General features: G+C 47.2%; 1 protein-coding gene across 1 annotated transcript in view; it reads left to right on the plus strand.

Annotated features, from left to right (window-relative positions):
* WWOX (WW domain containing oxidoreductase) overlaps positions 1–22,047 on the plus strand; it is a 646,006-nt gene that overhangs the window by 208,563 nt on the left and 415,396 nt on the right. Inside the window, exon 8 of the mRNA XM_049786278.1 lies at positions 1,868–2,132. Coding sequence (XP_049642235.1) covers positions 1,868–2,132 — 265 coding nt within the window. The remainder of the gene's footprint in view (positions 1–1,867; positions 2,133–22,047) is intronic.

Genomic DNA, 22,047 nt, shown 5'->3' on the forward strand with positions numbered 1-22,047 from the left:
GAGCCAACCTAGAGCATCGGGAATACCAGGCAGGCCCTTCAGACAGATCCTCTGGATCTGTCTCCCACTTACTCCTTCCCCTCTATTCCCTCTACTCACACATTTTCAGATTTCCTCCTAAGTGCTATTCTCCTTTGGCAAGAGACCTCAGAGTCCTGGTGCTGCCTGGCCTGTGGGACCAGTCCCTAGCATCCCAGCCCATTTGGTAGCATGATGCCCACTTTTGGGTGACATCTCCTACTAGATAGAGACATGCTTGAGCGAGCCCCGAGGGGAGGCCTTTTAATTCTCCCTGAAAATGTGATTTTTCAGTACTCCCTTTTGTTATGAGGTTTTCTTTCCTTGATCCTGGCTGCCCAAAACTGGCCATATTAACGTGAGTCCCAGATGATGCAGCCACAAACCTCTTTCCTCTTGCTTTTTTTCTTTCCACCGCAGCCTGTTCGGCTCGAGCTTTTCCAGCCAGTGTCCCCATGGCTCAGTTCAAAGGCCCAGAATTAGTTTCATGAAGCAAAAGAAGAACAGGGTCATCAGCAAAGATGAGATACTCTAGAACATTCCTTTGTTTAGGACAATACACACACACACACACACACACACACACACACACACACACACACACACACTTTGCTTGCTTCTTCAGGATAGAGTCCCTACTTTGTTGTTATTTAAAAAAAAAAAAGAAAGAACGTAAAGATAGAAGTCAACAGCTGGCGTTTAACGACTCCGTCAGACCCAATTATAAGACATCAGCTCCTTCCTTTGATTCATGCCTGCCCATGCCATGGGCACACTTAACGCCACCAGGCGCTGCCAGGCCTCATTCAGGCTGTGTTTACATTGATCTTTGCAACATATAAGACAATCGATGGCACCTCACCAAGGTTACCACCCCTTTAGAATCATTAATTTTTAATCAGGGAGAGAGAGAGAGAGACTGGGAGGCAACAAGACACATCTGTATTTACTCGGATGCTCCAAGGAAAAGGCATTGGGGTGGGGGTGGGGGGCCGCTCAAATCACCCAGGCACATCCCGTCAAAGGTTAGGAATGTTCCATCCTTTCCATGTCCAGAAAACAGCGGGCCTTTACTTAAGATGTTTGTCCATTTAATTGAATTATCCTTGAACTTCCCGGGGAACGTTTTCAAACAAATACATGCAAGAGGTGAGGGTCAGGGGGAGGCAAGCATGTCCTGGCCATTCCTTGGGTAGTTCAGGGCCCTTTTTGGAAGGGTCTGTTCTGGGATGCTGCTGGTTTCTGTTGTTCAGCACCCTGTTCTTTTGTTTTGTGTCTGGTGGACCAGTCTTGTACCATACCCATTGGGGCTGTTTCTGGCTCTGCTCAGGAATGACTCCTGGCGGTCCTGGGGAGAGATCATGCATGGTGGTGGGAATTGAATGTTATAGGTCAGCTGCCGGCGAGGCAAGTGCCTTGATTTACCCCAGTAGGTTCTTTCTATCCCTCTTCTCCCCCATTTCCGTGCATCTCCAGGGGACCTGGTGCTGATGCCTGCTGCACCCCTTTGTGTCACCATTCAGACTTCCCACCTGAATAAAAAGCTACACAAGAAGTCAGAGGTTGAGGCTGGAGAGACATAGTACAGGGGGGAGGGCATTTTGTCTTGCATGCAACCCAGGTTCTGTCCCCATAGAGTCCTCCAAACTCCACTAGGAGTAATTTCTGGTGTAGATCCAGGAGTGAGCCCTGAGCACAGAACCAGGAATTATTTCTGAGCCCAGAGCCTAGACAGATCCCTGAACTCAGAGCCAGGAGTCAGCTCCAAAACTGCCGGGCATAACCCCCAATAAACACAGGAGTCCGAGATTGGCTGCTTCCTGGCCTACTTCTTCTCTTTTGTTTCCAGATTCACTGACATCAAGGACTCCTCAGGAAAGCTGGACATGAGTCGCCTTTCGCCGTCCAGAGATGACTACTGGGCCATGCTGGCCTACAACCGCTCCAAGCTCTGCAACATTCTCTTCTCCAATGAGCTGCACCGCCGCCTCTCCCCTCGCGGCGTCACCTGCAACGCTGTGCACCCGGGCAACATGATGTACTCGGCCATACACCGTGGTTGGTGGTTCTACACACTGCTCTTCACCTTGGCTCGTCCCTTCACCAAGTCCCTGGTAAGCGGACGCCTTCGCCACCTCGCCTCCTTCACCGACACCTTCTCCATGCCTCTTGTCACAGCGTGCCTGGTTTTGACTTTCTTACCTTTGGCCCGGGAAATGTGGGGAGTGCTCAGAAATTGGGATGTCTCATGGTTTCAGTTGGGCTTTGAGTCTTGGTGGAGAAGACTGGTTTGCTTTTGAGGAGGTGTTTAAAAATGTGCTCCTCAGACTGTGTGTTCAGCTTTGAGTGGCCATCAGTGGCAGGGCAACAAACACACCTTTTGTGCTGTTGAATCACCCATGCAAGTGAGTCCTGGGCCTGTGAGATGAGCTCAGTTCTACCTGATCCCAAGGAGCTGCTCCAATATGGCTCCAAGGCATATTCTACTGGTGGAGTCAGGGCTGTGGGTTGACCTGGAAAATGTTCACCCAGGTAAAGAGGGAGTATTCCCTTGTCAGCTGACCGGGCAGACACCAGTTCTGGAAAGTTCTGTCTAGAAGGTGTTCTGTCTGGTAGGGAAGTATTTAAACAGAGAAATGTGCAGTTTCATATGTTCTGGTAGTTAGTGCTATTCTAATTCCTGGCTCTTCAGTAGCCCAGATAAACCAACCCAGTGTCTAAAAATCACCCTTTTCTCTAAACATGTCCTGGCCTACGAGAGGACTCTAGCCAAATGACTGATGATTAATTGTCCTTCTTCCTCCTGGGAAATGGCCCATTAATGCAGATATTCCCACATGCCACACACAGTGGTCACGTTCAAAATGATGGTGGGAACCTTTGGCATGATTGAGGAACCCTTAGATGGTTCTTGTGTTTAGTAATGGATATATTCTAGGAAATGGGGAGTGGAGTCTGAGTGTAGAATTGGTTGGGCCAGACTGGACTTAAATGGGGGGAAAAATCCACCCCATGTGTCTGCCACTGTCCATGGCTAGGCCTGGACTTCGTCTGCCTTGGTGGTTTCATGGAATCACGGTTCGCTCGCCGATTTAGGCACAGACCCTGTTTCTGGTCCTAGCTGGGGCAAGAGGGAGGTTGCACTCCTTCATCCACTCCAGGTCAAGAGCCAACAAGCTGGAGTGCAAAATGCTGGGGAAACAACTGTGCAGAGAGGTGCAGCACCCTACCCTTGAGTTCACTGTAGAAGAAGCGTTTTCCTTTCCTGTGACCAAGGTCACAGCAACAAGACACACCCCAGGAGAGGGACCCTGAAAAATCAGCCCTTTGCTTTCACCTCCACAGCAGGCTCCCTTCCGGATTAAACAGTAGTCTTCCAATATCGGTACCTCCCTTTTATTTATTTTTATTTTTTATTTGCTGTGACTTGCTGTGACTGCGGTGATTTTAGTTACCGTAATTAGGTCACTCTTCATGGAGGGAGGCTATTTTAAGTGGCTCTTTAAGGGACATTGTTGCAGATTACTAATTTTACAATTGGCTGTTCTTGTGCAACTTTATTAAATGTAATCTGTCTTTTCAATGTTGCCCTTTTACAGTTATACATTTCTAATTGTTGCTGTAAATGCACGATCACTTTGAAATTAATTAATTTTTCCATTTTGGCTGCTTGCAGTATAATAATCACTAATGAGAAACTCAGAGGAATTAATTTTCTGGCACAGCGACCCCTACTGGCAGACCCTCGTTTCTGGCCTCTTCCTCCTGAGGCCCCCCACCCACTGCCCTAGGGGAACAGACTGGATTTATGGGGAGGGGATGGAGATCAACTTTTGACTCCTGACTTTCTTCCAGCTTATAATGCAGTGATAGGGGCAAACATGGGAAGAGAAGTTGTTTTCTAACTAGGTGCTTTTGAATCAGCTCACCAGAAACTCAGGTTTGCTGAGAGCTCTTTTGACGCTCCATCTGTCATGGGTGTTATTTTTCTGTCCTTTTATCTTTCTTTTGTGTAGTTAATATGCCCTGAAATTATATTTCAAGTACTTGAAATTATATTTCAAGTAGTGTATTTTCATACACACAGTCATATTCACCCCATACCTCTTTGTTCACCAAACTGGGCAATGGGTAATGTTCTTGGACAGACCTTTCCAAAGGTCAGTCTGGTTTTTTGCAGTTGCTGTACTCTTCCCCACAAGGCTTTTCTGATGCCTTCAGCACTCCATATGGTGTTTCGAACAAACTCCTTTGTCTCTGTGTATGGACTCACTTGTATATGATCCGACTCATCACTCACCTTTGCATTGGGAGAAAACAAAACAAAAAGCAAATGTCTTTCTGCCCCCAGTTTGTTCAGGGACCCGATGTTACATCAGCCCCCAGCTCCCTACAATGTAGTTTTGCCAAGTGCACCACAGCAGCCCCTGTTGTGTATATCTAGACCCTAACACACGTGCACACACAGGCCCACACGCACACACACACACACACACATACACACCTTTTTTATCCCCCCACTCCCCTGCCCCCAAACTTGAATTCTGGTTAACAACACTCTAGCTCAAGTTCCGAGGTCCAAGCCAGCCCCTTTACGGCCTCAGTATGCAGATCTGAGGCCCAGCAAGGCTCAGGGTTCTTCTGCAGGACCAAATATTTGCATTGGCAGGTCGCAGTGCACAGAGGATCATGTGTCCGGGTAGCGAGCAACTAGCAGATGTTTTAGGGGAACTTGCGTTTTTCAAATCATCTCGCATTAAAAAATGGCCCAAGTTTGTCCAACTCCTGAAACCACTGGCTTATGTTTCCCGCGGCTGCGCCAAGCCCATCCTTGTGCTGAGTTTTAACAGATGTACAGCTTACCCAGCTAATGGATGGGCCCGCCACGGCCAGTTCTGTTGCAAAGTTATAAATTATGACCAGAAACTGCCCAAGATGTCATTCTCGTAACCTTCGGGGAAAGCCAAGCTGGGTAATTCTGCCCTTGAATAACCGCTGCCGGGTGATTTATTATTGTGCAATTTAAAACATAATGAAGGAGATAATAGATGTTGATTTGTTCTTTAAATTAGTATTTTAGAAAGAAGGGGAAAAAAGAACTACTTCTCTCTTCATCTCACTTTAAATACCTGCAGTTGGATACTCTGGTCTAGCCTCATCTAGGATGGGTCCAGCGTGTGAATCTTTAGGGCTAAATCATAGAATCGTGTTTAAAAGGGCTGAGGAAAAGGCACAGGGGTGGATGGATGGATGAGGGCCTTGATCTGCACTGGGGGGGGAGGAAGTACTATTTTCAAAGTGGAAATTTCAGCATGTTCTCGAGTAACCTAAATTTTCAGAGATTTCTGCGACTGAGGGTTGAGTTCTCTGTCTTGTTCTTCTTGCCCATCCCGAGACATTAGAAAACCCAGTTCTTGGGGATCCCATTGAGATAGGCCCACATAATACCTCCCTGCAGACCCCTGATCAAGGGTGGAGTGAAATGGGGTAGGGACTCTTGCCCTCAAATGAGGCCCCTGATATTCCCCTTCACTCCAGGATTATCCTTGGCTGCCTCTCTTACTTTTATAGCTGTAAAACTTGACTGTGCTTCTTTGTTTTCTTTGGAGACCAAAAAGATAATATGGTTGAGGGGAAGAGGGCATGAATCAGGACCACTAGGCTCATGTCCATGGCCCAGATCAGCCCCCTCCTCAGTTTACTCAGAGTCACACGTCACTAACGCCCAAAGAGTGGTCGGAGTAGTAGACTTTCTGCCATTTGTTTTTCTGCCATCCAGTAGGCCCTGGGCAGCTATGTTGTGGCTGCCATAGAAGCAGCTTCTCTGCAATTGGTTTGGCTCTTTCCTCATGCCCACCAAGTGGCTGCAGCAGCACCAGGGATCACATCCCTCATGAATAGGTCAGTCCCAAGACAGGGAAGGAAGTGGGGCTCCTTCTCTACCAGAGAGGAGAACATGCTGGTCCAGAGCTGCCCTTTCTAGCATCCATCCTTGTAGCATCCATGAGCAGGACTCACCTGTTTATTCTTCTGAATGCAGGGAAGCCAGTGGAAAATGCAATTAAGCATTTTGTGTCCCTTGATTTGGGGGGGTTAAATGGCCAGGAGGGGGTGCTGTTGGATTAGTGTGTATATGTGTGCATGTGTGTACGAGTAGTGTGTCCTTTCAGGAATCCGCTTTTGAGTACATTTATGGCTTTTTGATCATTTCTTCTTCACCCTTTTGAGTTAGTGGGGCCTTCTCGGACTGTCCCCCAACCACTTTACTCTCTCCAAGTGGAGGGGTAATTGGTCGGGTTATGCCTGCTGTATGTGTGTGAGTGGTTAAAACACCCCTGCACCTCTTCTCATGTAGCTCTTCATTGCAAATAATAATAATATCAGATCAGAGATGAATGAGAGGTGAAAAGTGAGCATTGACTAGACAGGAGGAAAGAAAATTAAGATCCTGGAGAGGGGGTAGAGTGATAGGACAGGCTTGCATTTGTCCAACCTGGGTTTGATCCTCAGTACCCCCTATGGTGCCATGAGTGCTGCCAGGGTGGTCCCCTGGGATAGCTGGTATAGCCCAAGCAAAGGAAAAAAGAAAAACACAAATCCATGCTAGGTTGCATTGTAGCTGCAGCTCTGGAAAGTTGGGAACAGTGTTGGTAAAGGTCCCATTATCCTGAGCTTTTGACAGAGACAAAGAAAGCACCAGAAGTTTTGGGACTGACAGCCTCACTCCTCACATGGCCCTGCCCAGCAGGACCTGGTCAGTCTATTGAGATTGGCTCAGGCTGATGACACTGAGGAAGGACCTACAATCACTGCAATCACTCTCATAGCAGAGCATCATGGCTCTGCTGCCATAAAGCCCAAGGTCTTCAAAGGCCATGATGCAAAACATCATCATTCCATAGTTCTTACCTCAGGGATCCTGTAACTCAGGACCCAGCTCAGTGTCAGGGACCCCCGACTGAGGGAGTCCTCACAGGTCACCATGCAGGTGTCAAAGCTGGGGGGAGACTAGTCTCTGCTCTCTGTGCCCTAGATCTCTCTCTCTGTCTTTTTCTCTGTCTCTCTCTCCCTCACTCCTCTTTCTCCTCTGTCTCTTTCTCTTTTTTCTCCTCTTTACTTTAATTCTGTCTCTTTAATTCTGTCTCTCTCTCTTCCTCTTTCCCTTCATGCAGCCTGCTTGGTCCCAGCAAGGTGGAGGCTCTCAAGCTTTGTCTCCAGGGCACAACCACCACTCCCAGCTCTGCTGGGGTTTGAAGCATCTCCTTGAACCTGGCCTCTATGGCTGGGGGACAGAGTTTGGAGGTATCCAGACACTGGGGCCATACTTGAGGCCTCCTGCCAGCACAGGCCGACCAGTTGTATCTGAGGTTTCTTCTGGTGAGCTCACTTAGTGGCCAGACTACTCTAGGTCTTCATAATCTGGGCTGCCAGTCACCCCCTCCTTTTCCCCTGTGTCCCCTCTTCCCCACGTTTCTCTGCTCTGAGCACTTCCTCTGGATGCACCCATTGGGCGGTGGTTGTCATTTTTCTTTCTGATATATTTATGCATTTCTGCCTCATGATGGGAGATAAGATTTAGTCCTTTAATAAAGAAGCTTATGGGCAGAAGAAAGAGACGTGTGGGCAGTTTCTTAGCGTCCAGTATTTGTTTTCCTGCTGCTTTAGAGAGGAGAAGCCCTGTTAATAGATGGCCCAGGCTTGGGGTTTATTCTTTTTTTTTAATTTAATTTTTAAAAAAATTTTAAAGAAACATGCATGGGCACATATTTGACTTGACTTTTAAAAATTGCCCAGAGGCCTTGGACTTACGTAAATTTTGAAGTCAGAAAGCTATCAAACTCATGGGTTGCTTTAAGACTTGAGTGAACTGTTCTCATTCCAGACTATGTATAGTTCTTAGAATTATTATTATTATTATTATTATTATTATTATTATTATTATGGATTGTTATCTTCATCCTCAGTGTTGTCATTGACTCTTAAAAAAATGAAAATATAAAAAATGAAAACAGAATCTCAACTTTTAGTTTGCTGTCTTCAGCAAATATCTTAGATGGTTTTATATGATGACATATTTGTGTGTGTTACGAAGCCTTTGAAGTCGAAATATAGAGTAAGGAACCTGTTAAATAAGATAGTAATAATTTAGTTTTCTTCTTGCCTTCTTCTTGGAAACAACAGGCATTTGTAACAGGTCCTATGTTGGCTTCTGCACCTGGTACCTGCAGGATCTGGAGCACTCGACACATTTCTTCCTGGCCTTTCCTAGGATTGAGGTCCCCGTCATTTCCATGTTTGGGGGGAGGGAGGTTTTAGAAAAGAAAAGTGAAATATTCCTTAAGAAGCCAAAGTAATCCCCGAGAATGTATGGTGTTTGTTCAGCTGGCGCGCTTATTTATTTGAAGTACTGAGAGAAATCTCTTCTGACGGCTCGGAGAAGGGGGGAATAAACAGTGAGTCCAGCCAAGTAATCTGAGCTCCAAAGACCCTCCTTTCACAGCAGAGTTAGGAAAGTCTATTTGCTAGATCCAAAAAAAATACTGTCTATCGACTACTGAGAGCCGGCACAATGTTTTCTTAGTATTTTTGCTCTTTAAGGAAGGGGAGGGGGAGAAGAAGGAGGGAGGGAAGGCCCTGTAAATCTGGAAGTTAAAAAAATATTGGGGAATATTTTCATATCCTTTGGTAGGTGAGTGGCCCTCGTGCATTTTCTTCTTCGAACCTCTCATCTTGGGACTGTGGTGGGGTTCATGGGTCTCTTTGTGACCCCTACCCCACCACCCCGTCCGGTCTAGTCAGTAAATAGCAAAGAATGAGCTGTGTGTGGCTGAAATTCCAGGCCCCAGAGGAGAAACATAAATAAAAGCCACCATATAGCTGTGCACCTCGTTCCGAAGTCTAATCAATTCACTCATGAAAGCCATGGTGGTTCTCTGCCTGGGTATTTTTCTGTTGGTTGGAGAGAAAAAGCGGGGTTGGTGTGGTATTTTTGTGGCTCCTGAGAAAGGAGAGGAAGGGTGCCAGAGGCTTCCCTCCCACCTGCAGAAGACCCTCAGCTGCCTTGATTTCCCCTTTCACATTTGCAGGTGTCTCACATGCTCCAACACAAAAGGAGAGGCAGGGCTTGGCTTGAGCTTGGGCTTGAGGCCTCTTGGCACCCAAAGCCTGGAGAGTTGGTGGAAAAGTTAAGCTTCTCTGGGGCTGGAGAGATGGGCCCTGAACACAGATTTGGCCTGCAGGATACCCGGTTTCCATCCTGCCTCCACATGGTCCCCCAAAACATTCAGGGAGTGACCCTAACTGAAAGAACAGAATGGGGACCCAACTGTACTACTACTGTGTGTGGCTCAAATAACGAAAGAAAAAACACCAACCACCAACAAGCAAACCGAAAACTAAGTTGTTGGGGTTTTATTTGCCAAGTCCGCACGGCTCCATCTTCTAATGATGATGAAGATGTGGCGTGCTTCCTTTATGATGGGCACTTCCTGTGACCATATTAGACTCGATGAGATTTTTCCCACCACCATCACAAATCACGAACCACACCATAGGCTCCAATAGGGGTGCGGTGGGGGCATGAGAAGCTCCCTCTGCTTGAGGGTGAGACAGTTTGGGGGCTCATGGACAGCCAGCCACACAGGGGCTGGGAAGTTGCGAGAAACTAGCTTCATTCATCTCTACCTGCCAGCCCAGGGGCCCCTGTAATGGGGATCAGTCACAGCCATCCCAGAACCTCCCTCTTCTCTGGCAGATGAAGAAAATATATTTCTTTTGTGAGGGAGGATTGATTTTTTTTGGTGGGAAGAGGCACATTTAGGGTGCATGCATGGTAGATGTCTGTGAGATGCAGGTTTTGTTTTTTTTAAAAAATATATTCCACTTATTCATGGGGACTTTGCTGATTCCATGCTGGTGTTTAAGGAAAACCAATGAAGCTGTTTTTTAAGGATATTGTACTGTCAGGGAACCCCAAACAGAAGCCATAAAACTGCATGTGAGAAATGCCCTCGGAATCCACAATGCCCAAATGAGCTCCTAACATGGTGCCTTATGCCTCTCAGGAAACACTAATATAAGGATTCTTGGGGTATCTTGGAGGCACCCCATGCTCGGCCAAGATTAATGCAATAAGTTCCTCCAGGGCTCAGAGATGCCAGAACTTTCTCTTCACCTTGCTTGAGCTTCCACTTTTTTTTCCCCCTTGAGTCCACACCCAGCAATGCTCAGCGCTTACTCCTGGCTCTCATTCCGGGAGGTCCTCAATGGACTCTGGGATGTCAGGAATCGAACCTGGCTTTGTGGCCTGCAAGACAAGAACCCTCCCTGCTCTACTCTCTAATCCATAGAAAGGAATGTTTTAGGGGCCAGAGCCATAGTACACTGGGCAGAATGTCTTGTAGGCATCCAACCATGATTCAACCATATATGGTGCCCCAGGTCATGCCAGGAAGAATTCCTGAGTGCAGAACCAGGAGTAAGCTTTGAATACCACTGGGCATGGCCCCCAAACAAACAAAACAAAAAAGAGTATTTTAATAAAACTATTATGGCTCTTCTGAGTTTTGAAAAGCCTTCACCCTTTTTCCCATGGAGTTTGTGTCATTGTAGTTTATGTTATCTGCCAAGCAGAATCTCTCTCACACACATATACATATATATAAACATATATGTTCATATTTGTATAGGTGCATCCATGTAATTGTAATTCTTCAAGAAATGCATGTTGAGCTCCTTTTGGGAGGATGGTCTTTTTCTATTTCTCAGATGTCCCTTTCCTCAATGCCTCCTACTAGTTTCCCATGTGCCATTTGTAACTTCAATATATCTGTGAAACATTTACTTCAGATCTGTCTAGTTGAATATGGTTAGAGAGACAGCAGGATTTCACAGTGGTCCCAGTGGAGGTGGAGCTTAGTTAGGGGCGTGTTTGTCTGTCCATCTGTCTGTCAGGTTCTACAGCTGGGCATGTACCCTTGGAAAACCGGGATGGGAGAGGGGGAAGAAAATCAATTATTCCAGCCATGCTGTTTTGATCCTGAGGCCCAGTACCCCCTGCTCTATGTTTATGAATAAAACATTTTAATCAGCACTTTATCAACACTGATCAATTTTTTTCCATGGGACTCTAGTGCAGGGTGAATTCCTTGAAGTCAATTAAATACCTTGATCAAGTTTTTAAACAGGACAAAGATAGTTCAGTTGTTGCTTTGAAATACATATGCCTAAAAAAATATCAAGCCAAGGGCTTTATTTTCCCCATCTATCTTTTACAGGGCAGTTTTTTAACATTTAATTTCTGCACACAGTAAATTTCCCCTCTTTATAAATTGTGCATTTTTGTGAATGTCCATCTTTTCGGTGAAAGCCATGCTTTTTCATGGGACACAGCTTAGGTTTCAGCGAGTATAGCTCTTGTCACCCAATTTGGGTGGTGGTCAGTTCAACCAAAAGTATGTTAATAATTTAGTAAATGGTCAGTGTGTGTTTCAGAGCTAAGATCCGAGAAGTTCTTGGTGCATTTGCTCACGTCTTCTAGCACTTGTGGTCCTTCTGTGGAAATAACTGAACCATCACCAGCTATGGCAGGTTTGTTTTTTTTTGTTTTTGTTTGTTTTCCCTTCTCAGGAAGTGGCTGACTTTGGAACTCTTGTCCTTTCCAGTTTATTTATTTTTTGGTTCTGTGGCCACACCCAGTGATGTTCAGGGATTATTCCTGGCTCTGCACTCAGGACTCACTCTCCTGGCAGAGCTCAGGGGACCATGTGGAATGCAGGTGGGGACTGAGCCCTGGTAGGCCTCATGCTACCCACTGCACCATCTCTGGCCCAGGAAGTCCTGTTGCTGCTTCAGAATAGCATTTTTACATATAAAGAATGATTTATTGTGTTTTCTTTGTCATTCTACCTTGCCCACATATATAGAGGAGCCCACTTATGTGTATGCGTGTACACACGTATGTCATGAGTTTAAATGACCTACACATTAGCTCTGGGTCATAGCCCCTTCTTCTGGACTCTTGGTTCCATTTCCTTCTGTGGGTAGGCACTTCTGGAGGAACTCAAGGACCGTGTTGCTGATGTTGGGGATTAAACCTGGGTCTCTGTGCATAACCTGCATTTGCCCCTTTGAGCATTGTGCCTGGCTCTGTGCTCAGGAGTAAGCTCTGGTGCTGCTGGGGTACTTTGGGGAAGTGGGGTGCCAGGGCTTTAAATCAGGGTCTTTGCAGACCCTTGTAAGGCGAGCGCCTCTCCTTTTGTTACTACCCTTTGTCTCCCACACCTCTCATGATCTAAACCTGCTGCTGGTGACCCAATTTCTCTGCCCAGCATCATCTCCACCCCCTCACCAGGTCTCGGGGGGTCCTTGGCAGGTCCCTGCTGGAGAATCTGTTTCATCTTCATCCGATCTAGTGCTGACTCCAGGGGTAGAAAATGCACAGCAAGCAGTTCCCGTGCCCAGGGCCCAAGGCACAGCCAAAGATGTCCCAAGGAATGAGGTGGCCACGAGCAGGGCGGGGGAGTTGGGGGAAGCAGTTTGATTTTCTGGCTTGGATGTGAGAGCAGCAGGAGAAGGTTACGGATACAGAATGGAGGTCACCCCCTTCATTCCATCTCCAAGGGTTTGTGAAAAGCGAACATCTAGACACTAAATACAGGGATTTTGTTGGGACACTTGGCAGCAAGGGCACAGGGGACAAAACACAGAGGGCACCAAGTAACCCGGCTGCCTTCTTCGGGCCCACATGAGCCAAAGAGACGGTGTTTAACACAGTGGACAGGAATGTAGATGGATATTCTGGATAAAATATCTCCCCGCTGAAAGTGGGGCTGGCTGAGGCACTGTGAATTTTGTGCTGAGCTGCATAGGAGGGAAGGGAGGAACCAAGTTGGGGTGCATAGATGCTGAGCTCTTTTTTCTTTTCTTTTCTTTTTTTGTTTTTGGGTCACACCCAGCAGCACTCAAGGATTAATCCTGGCTCTATGCTCAGAAATTGCTTCTGGCATACTCGGGGAACCATATTGGATGCTGAGATTTGAACCACCGTCCTTCTGCATGCAAGGCAAACACCCTACCTCCATACTATATCTCTGGATGCTGAGCTCTTGGTGTGTGTGTGTATGTGTGTCTGAGTGCTGAGTTCTTGGTGTGTGTGTGTGTGTGTGTGTGTGTGTGTGTGTGTGTATCTGAGTGTCCATGCACATGCACAGATTGTAAACTTTTTTTAATTCACAAAAAGTGACCTTTCTTTGGGGAAAGCCCTGATTTTGCAGCTTAGTGGGATGATGATGGAGGATTCATACACACAGCCCCTGAGAGCATTCTCTTGACTCAAAAACTTTCTAGAAACACCTTGCTAGGAGGGATCTACCCTGATTTCCTGATATGAAAACTGCAGAAGGCTCCAGACCCTGAGAGAAGGTCTTTTGTACTCAGCTTTGGATGAGGTTCTTAGTCACCAAACTCTGTAACTATTTTTTTTTTCCCATGTTTTCTTGCACTTTTACCCCTGGTCAGACAGTGGAACTTGTCTTCTTTCCAGGGTAGAGCATCACCTTAACTTCACTGCTTTTCCTTGCTCATGTCTAGGGCAATGGGGTCCATTATTGGCTGCATCCTATAGCACTGGGGAAAGGAGAGTGAGGGAAATCAGTGGATCTGCCCCCAGCTTAACACCCCAGCGTGAAGCTACAGAAACTGAGCTGTGTCCTGCCATGTCTTGGAGCAGGCTTGTGAATGGGCCATCCAGCTCCACTGGCCATGGAGGCACAGACCAGAAACAGCAACAATGGTGATAAAGATGATGATGTTGATGATGATTATCACAACAAACAACAAACAAACAAACAAAACAACAGAAAACATCAATCCAATAGCCCAACATTTTCTATTGCCAACCGTTTGTTTCCATTCCCAGTATCTCTTCGGTCCTTAATTTACTTCATTTCTGTGATGTCCTGGAATTTTCCCAGGTTAGTTGCTTCTATTAATTAGGACCTGGGGGGACCCTGTTAGTAAACTAATGGGCTCTAGTCACTAACTGGAGGCCACAGATGCTTTTTTGGAGGGATAGTCACTCACCCACACATGATTGTTGCCCTAGGCTCAACCACTCTGGGTACAGGACCTCCCAGGGTTCTTGGTGGGCTAAGGAAGAACCCCCCTCTTTCTTCCCATACAAAGGGACAGTGGGACAGTTCAGGTTCACTCTCTGCCCCAGAAAGCCGTTGTCTGCCCCCATATCCTTCAGGCTGCCACTCAGGGACTCATAGCGGATGCAGTTTCGTGGCAGAATCAGATATTCCACAGGGGGTTTGGAGTCAGGGAGTCTGGAGTTGTGGGATTCGACTCACTCCATCAGCATGTCTCTTCTTTCTCTTCCCTTTCTTTGTGTTTTCTTTTCCTCCCCAAGTTTTGGGGGGTTGGAGTTACATCCCGTGATGGTCAGGGCCATAGCTACTGGCTCTGCACTCAGGGATCACTCCTGGTGGGACTCCAGGGACCAAATGGGGTGCCAGATAGAATATAGGAGTGGGGGTGGGGGTCTGTTATATGAGGCTAGGGCTTTACCCAGGTTCATACTCTTGCCTGACTCTTTACAGTCAGACCCAACATTTCCTATCTTCTGGTTACATGATTTTGGTGGCCCTTTCCCATGGCTTATCATGGCCCTTGTCTTTCCTCTGCCACATGGTCAAGCATTGGGTGCTTTGGTGACATTCTTGACAGCCTCAGAGGACACCTCAAGACCTCAGGGGCACCCTGGCAGCAACAGGCAGGGTCATCATGGAGTGACCGTTGTCCCTCATAAGCCAGGCTGTGCTGATAACTGAATTGGGGAGAAAACCAGAACCATATTAGCCTAGTTTGGCTTCTTTGGACCTTTCATTGGCCCTGCCCAGGGGTGATAGAACCGTGGAGTGGCCTGTCAAGTCTTCAAAGGGCGTTTCCCTTAGGCACATCTGTCTCTGCAGGATAGGTGATATATCTGTACCACTCATGGGCATCAGGGCTCACCCCTGAGTGAGCTGGAGCTGTCCCCTCAAGCAACTGCTACCACAGGAGACCTTTCATCCTGCCTGGCATCTGCCTTCGCCTCCCCTTAGTGCTGCAATGCCCCTCCCAGAGTTCTGGATTCCACTGATGCCCCAAGGTGGGGGTGGTGGCACAACATGTGGGGTTGCTCCTGAAGCCCTGTAGCCCTGTCAGTTTTCCCAGGCATCCTGAACTTGTCCCAGGCCTCCTCCTGGCCCTCTGCTTCTTCATTCATGCACAGTCCTTGGGCCAAAGGGGATATACAAGAGGGGGGAGCAGTTCAGGCACAAGAAACTCTTTATCAGGGGCCAGAGCCATAACACAGTGGGGAGGGCATTTGCCTTACACATGGCTGACTCAGGTTCGATCCTCTGCATCCCATAGGGTTCCTGAGCCTGCCAGGAGTGATTTTTGAGCACAGAGTCAGGAGTAATTCCTTGGCATTTTCAAACAAACAAATACCTATATCACAGCTGGCCAAGACTAAGTATTGGGCCCTGCCATGCACAGGAGGAAAAATGAGATGAAGAGAAACATACTGGGTCAGAACCATAGTACACTGGGGTGGGCACTTTCTTTGCATGTAACCAACCCAAGTTTGATCCCCAGAGTCCCATATGGTCCCGTGAGCACTGCCAGGAGTAAACCCTGAGCACGCATTTGGGTGTGACCCAAAAGCTAAAGAAAAAGAGAAAAATGCATGGTTCTTTCTCTGAGACCCACATAGAGCTGCATCAAGGAGGGAGGTCAAGTGGAGGGCGTGACTGTTTGCAGGATCAAAATCAGACCCCCATGGGTTATGCGTGTGGCCCTCAATGTGCCCATGGGGGGAAAATGTCCTTCCTGGAGACTGGGCATACCCAGCGAATTATATCTTATTTATGATCAAGCCCTCCCTTTTTTTTTTTTCCTTCTATATATATTTTTTTCCGTTAGCCTTCAGAATTATGGGCTGGAGCCGGTTCTTAATACTCTATTTATTTTAGGGGAGGACAATGTTTTTCTTGAACCACAACATTCATGCAATACCAACTGCTGGCGCTTTCCGCGGCATTTAAGGAAATATTGTTGTAGGGCTTTTCTGCGCCGGTACTTCAATCAGCCTGAGCCAGCGGTGTCCCGGTAGAAAGACCCTCAACAGACCATTTTCAGCATTTTGCCACAATTAAACTCCTCTGGTTTTCGCCCTCGGGCAATTTAGTACCTTTTTACATATGCACATTATGAACTTTTGACCAGGGCCTGGCACTCATATATTTGAGGACGGCTCTTGAAAGCAGCCTTAACAAGTTCCTCTGAGTATTACAGTTGGAGGCAGTTGTGGAAAAGGTAATTTAAGCAACTTGCAGTGAGACCATTCAGAATCACGGCGATAATCCTAAATCTCTCTCTCTCTTGCTCTCTTTCATTCTCTCTCTCTCCTTTCTCTCTCTCTCTCTCCCTCTCTCTCCCTCTCTTCTTCATTCCCTTCTGACCCCCCCCCCCCACCCTCGATGTTTCCTTTGGAAGCTGCTGGTAGCACTGAGCTTTTGCAAAGTGTGTGATTGATCTTTTATTCAGTGGCTAATGAGGGCTGTGATTCTATTAGCGCGCTACAAGGCGAGAGAACAGTGATTTAATGAAGTGTCTGGTGAGCCCAAGGAGCTCCAGCCCGTGGCCGCTCATTTACAGAGAGGAGCGAGTGCAGACGCGCCCTGCCACGAAGCAGGTATTTCCCTGGTAAATTGTTGTCAGGTCAGGCCCACAGCAGCTATCCAGGCGCCAGCGATGCCTTCGCCCCACCATGTCTGCCCGTGACAGCCGCCGTGCTGAGCGCTCACCCAAGTGGAACCGGAGAGCAGAGGTCCGCCGTCGAGTCGCCCTTAGCCGAGGCAGGAGCAGATGAACTGCCAAGTCGGAGTAATAGAGTCATAATTGGTGATTAGACCTGGAAAGGCGCAATAACATCTTAATACAAACTGGCGTATGTTCTCGTTACTGTCAGGCGTGGTAAACTCACCCGCTTGCTGCTGCCTGCATCAGGCAAGACTTCGCCTTCATGAGCTGAGAAAAGGGACCTTTTCTGTCCTCGCTGCCTCCTTGACACCTGGTTCCATGGCCCTTCTGGTTTTTTTTTTCCCCTTGGGATCTCTTCTCTGCTCACCTCTTGGAAGGGACAGACCTTTGTTGTCTTCTCTTCTGGCTTGGGAGAATAACATTTCCTAGAAACCCCACAGTCCCATCTCTCCCCCTGTGGCATTCATACACACCAGCTTAGAGGGTCACAAAGCACAATGATTTTGTTTGTTTATTTGTTTTGGAGTCATACTCTCTCATACTCAGGGCAGGCTCATCATTAGGAATCACTCCTGGCAGTGCTTGAGGGGACCCTATGGGATGCTGGGGATCTAACCTGGGTCAGCCACTTGCAAGGCAAAGGCCCCTCCCTGCTGTGCTATTATAGCTCTGGCCCTTCTGGCTGTTTTGGCTGCAGTGAGAACAAATTAAGCCTTCAAAGCATGGACATAGGGTTCTCAGGCTGGTTCATGTTTGGGGCTCATACCCCACTCTCAGCTCACAGCTCATGTCTGTCCTTTGCATGCCTGTCTCCTGCATGGATGGGGACACTTGGACATGAAGAGATTGGCCTGGTCAGTGGTTACACAACCTGGGATTGGCCCTGTGCACTGGTGCTGAATGGTTGAGATACTCCAGACACCTAGCACTGTGGCTGCAGCTGGCAGGAGCTGTGCCTCAGGAGCATTGGAGGGTGGAGCTACAGGGAGCCAGATGCATTCATGAGAAAGCATGTAGGACCCCAATGTCCCTGGGAGCTGTGTGTGTGGTGCTCAGGAAACTGAGCTCATGCCAGGGCCTCATCTCCCCTCAGCAACATCCTTTCTCCACTTCTTTCCTGGGGACCCAGCAGTGGAGCAGAGACCTTGTCCAGAAGCACAAGGAGAATGTCTGCCCCCAGCTGGCTTCCCCTGTTGCCGGGAAAAGGAGACTCCCACATGAAAGGATCTGAGCTGGGGTATTGGCTCAAGGTGACTGAACCACACCTGCCCTTTTTTTTTTTTTTTTTTTTTTTGATTTTTGGGCCACACCCGGTAACACTCAGGGGTTACTCCTGGCTATGTGCTCAGAAGTTGCTCCTGGCTTGGGGGACCATATGGGACACTGGGGGATCGAACCGCGGTCCATCCAAGGCTAGCGCAGGCAAGGCAGGCACCTTACCTTTAGCGCCACCGCCCGGCCCCACACCTGCCCTTTTTCTAAGTGACCTTCCAGAAAAGACATTTGGGGCCCTCGCTGTTGTTCCATGATCTCACACGCCAAGGCCAACACGGGATCTGCTCTCTGCTGACTCAGACTCTCGCTCCTGGCCATGCCCTGTAGCCGCCTTTTCCACTGCCTGCCTTGGCAATACGTTTATCATGTAACTATCCCATGAGAAGTGGTACTCATTCTTGGGAACTCCACAACATCCTTCATCATGGTTTTGTTATTGTTGTGATCATTATTTTAATTAATGCTTTATGTTTTGTGGATTTTTTTTGTTTGTTTTTGGTGTTTAAGCCACATCCAGCAGTGCTCAGGGATTATTGGGTTAAATGGGTTATTACTGGCTGTACACACAGGAATCACTCCTTTTTTTTGTTTTGTTTTTTGTTTTCGTTTTGTTTCTTTTCTTTTTTTTTCTTGGTCACACTTGGTGATGCTCAGAGTTTACTCCTGGCTTTTCACTCAGAAATTGCTCCTGGCTCGGGGGACCATATGGGATGCCAGGCGATTGACATGGTCTGTGCTGGGTCAGCCGTGTGCAAGGCAATGCCCTATTACTATGTTATCGCTTCAGCCCAGGAATCACACATAATAGGCTCAGGGGACTTTAGGGGATCCAGAGATTGCACTCAGGTCGGCCACATGCAAGGCAAACGCCCTCCCCACTGTGCTATCACTCCTGCTTGGTTTTGTGGGTTTTCTTTCCAAAGACCTGGTCTTTAGCTCTCAGAAGTGCACCACCGAGGTATTTCATTTTGGTTTGAAATAAAGCACTTGGAACATCAGACTCCAACAGTCTTGTGTGCTATTAGTCCATGTGTCTGGAACAAGTCATCAAGGCACATCTGTGCAGGCAGGATGTGGGTCAGTGATTGTTTGATCTCTGGGATCCAGGAGGACAGGGGCACCGCTGCTCACAGGTTTGAGGCTCCCAAGGGACCAGATCAGGATGGTGGTGACTCCATTGGGAGAGATGCTAAATCCCTCTGAGCTGCTTACTGTGACTGGCTGATTTGTGGATTCGAGAGTTTTCCTGGAAGAGAGTGAAGAGGATACATAGACAATGTGACAGGAGTGATGCAGTGGTGTATGTATGGTCCCTATGTTTTTTGCTTTCCCTCTTTTCTTCTATCTGTACCAGAACTCCTCTAGCATGAACACCTGAACCCCTGATCAGGCAAAGGTCCCAAATTGTGCTTAGGTTCCCCCCAAACAGAAATTCTGCACCCCATCTTCTGTGGTCAGTCCCCAACCTCGCAAACATGCGCTCACCTGGCCGGATTATTGATCCATTGTGTGTGTGTGTGTGTGTGTGTGTGTGTGTGTGTGTGTGTGTTTGCCTGTGCTATTAATAATGCATATCTTAGGGAAAATATCTATGTGCATTCTAGTCTTTGATCTTATCATGAATTTCAAAGCCAAAGATTCCATTTTCACCCCCCTTTTATTTTTCTTGAAATTTCAAAGAGGTGGAATGGAAATAGCTTTAAATTTTTTCTCTCCTCCAGCTAGCAGAAAACTTCCTGTTGATCTCTATCCGTTTGAGTGAGCTAAGTGTGTGCATGTGCTATGTTTAAACAGATGCACACACAACATACTTAGATACATCATTACACATACATACACATGCATAGATAAAGACACATTTTAAGGAGTTTTAAACGAACATTTGATTTAAGCTGGGCTATATTCTCAAGTTGTGGACTATTTGAAATGTAAAATTTCCACATCTCATAGATTAAAACAGAAATTAAAGACTTGAGTCCCAGGCACGATCAAAGTTGCTCTTTTCATTGTTCTTTTATTGTTTATGGACTTCAAAAGAACTTTTTAGTTTAAACTGTCTTTAATGTCTTTTCAGTGCTCTTTGGTAAAGTGGCTTTGAAAACCCGGGGATAATGTCTTCATTAAGTCAAGAAAAATGTTGGGGGAAAATATAACTGTAACTTGTCTTTCATTAGAGTCGAAAGAGATAAAGCTATGCTTAATTAATGTCTGTTTTCCCTCTGTTCAGAATTACAAGGAAAAAAGGGGGTTTGGAATTAGCACTGATAAAAGCATGACGCAGACATCAGAGCCTGTGCTCCATCTTTCCTTGGAGTTCAGCAGCACCTACTTCCTCCAACTCCATGAAGGGTGACTTGGAACATTCTAGGTCTCTGTCTTCTATGATCTGAAAGGGCCTCCAGACCAAGAGGCATCAATCACCATGGGCTTCTTTTTTCTTTTGGTCTATTTATGACACCCCTCTCAAAGTTGGGGGTGATTTGCTTCTCTGTTTTGGCTTTTGGCTATGCTGAGAATTGAACCCCTGACCTCACCCATGTAAGAGAAATGCTCTCCCACCCTGCTGTATCATGGACCCAGTTTTGGGGTAGGTGTGGAGCTGTTATGTTTTCCTTTCTATTAAAAAAAAAACCTCATTGGTGGTGGGAAGTTTGCACTGGTGAAGAGTGGTATACATTCTATGATTGAAGTCCAAATATGAAGATTTTTTAACCACAGTTTAAATAAAGAAAATTTTTTGTTTGTATTTTTGGCCATACCTGGTGTGATGCTCAGGGGTTATTCTTGGCTATGCATTCAGAAATCACTCCTGGCTTGGGGGACCATATGGGACACTGGGGGATCGAACTGTGGTCTGTTCTAGGTCGGCCACATGCAAGGCAAACACCCTACCACTGTATCACTGCTCTGTCTCCAATAAAGAAATTACTTTTAAAAGAGTTCTCCCTGATCCTTTTCATTACCTATCAGAGCCCAACTCTAGAGACTCTGACAGGTGGCCCCTGGGAACACCCTGATTTCAGGGGGGAATCTTGGGCTTCGTTTGCGTCTCTTCTTACTCTCGGGCCACTCCCTCTCTTCCTTTGCTCCTTGCTCCAGCTCAGCTTCTGTTTTTCTCTTTTGCTTTTTGGCCTACACTTCTTTGGTCCACATCCTCTCCACCAAGAAGTGTGGTCTTGAGGAAGACTTGAGTGCCATGAGGCCCACCCTGACAAGTTCCAAGTACTCATATGTCGCTTATTTTGGGACCATATCCAGCAGCTCTCAGGGGTTATTCATAGCTCTATGCTCAGAAATTACCTCTGGCAGATCCGGGGGACCCTGTGGAGTACCAGGGATTGAACTCAAGTTAGCCGTGTGCCAGTCAAACACTCTGCCTACTGTGCTATCATTCCAGCCCCTTGGACTCAGCTGCTTGATTCCATAGCTCAGCCAGAGGCAGGAGAGATGGGTCTTGTTTGAACTCCTGCACCCTCCCTGCTGACTTTCCTTACACTTAGAGCCATGATACCACCAGCCCCTGGTCTCCCAGGCAGGCAGATGTAAATACTGAGAGTTTCAAGTGGCATGGGATTGCTGTGGGCTGGTTATGTAAACCCTCAAGGATATATATCCCCTCTGCTAAGAAGGGTAATTGAACCTCCAAGCCACCCACCAAGATTCCCGCCCGTGAAATATTTGAGGACTGGGTACTGCGATAAAGCTGTTTCTCTTCTGCAATTTGTTTCCCCTATAGGAGCAAGTGAACAGGAACAAACCACGTCTCAGAGTGAGTTGGACCAGCCAAACACTTCGGCTCCATGCTACACCTGGCTGGCTTGCCACAGGGGTGCAGAGAGGTGGTCCACAGGCATGCAAAAATGTCCAGCAGTTAAAGGGTAGGGGGAGGTTTTAAGAATTGAGGTGACAGGGTTCCACAGTGGCTGGTGGCATGATAAATCA

This window comes from Suncus etruscus, chromosome 14 (assembly GCF_024139225.1).
Source record: "Suncus etruscus isolate mSunEtr1 chromosome 14, mSunEtr1.pri.cur, whole genome shotgun sequence".
NCBI lineage: Eukaryota > Metazoa > Chordata > Mammalia > Eulipotyphla > Soricidae > Suncus > Suncus etruscus.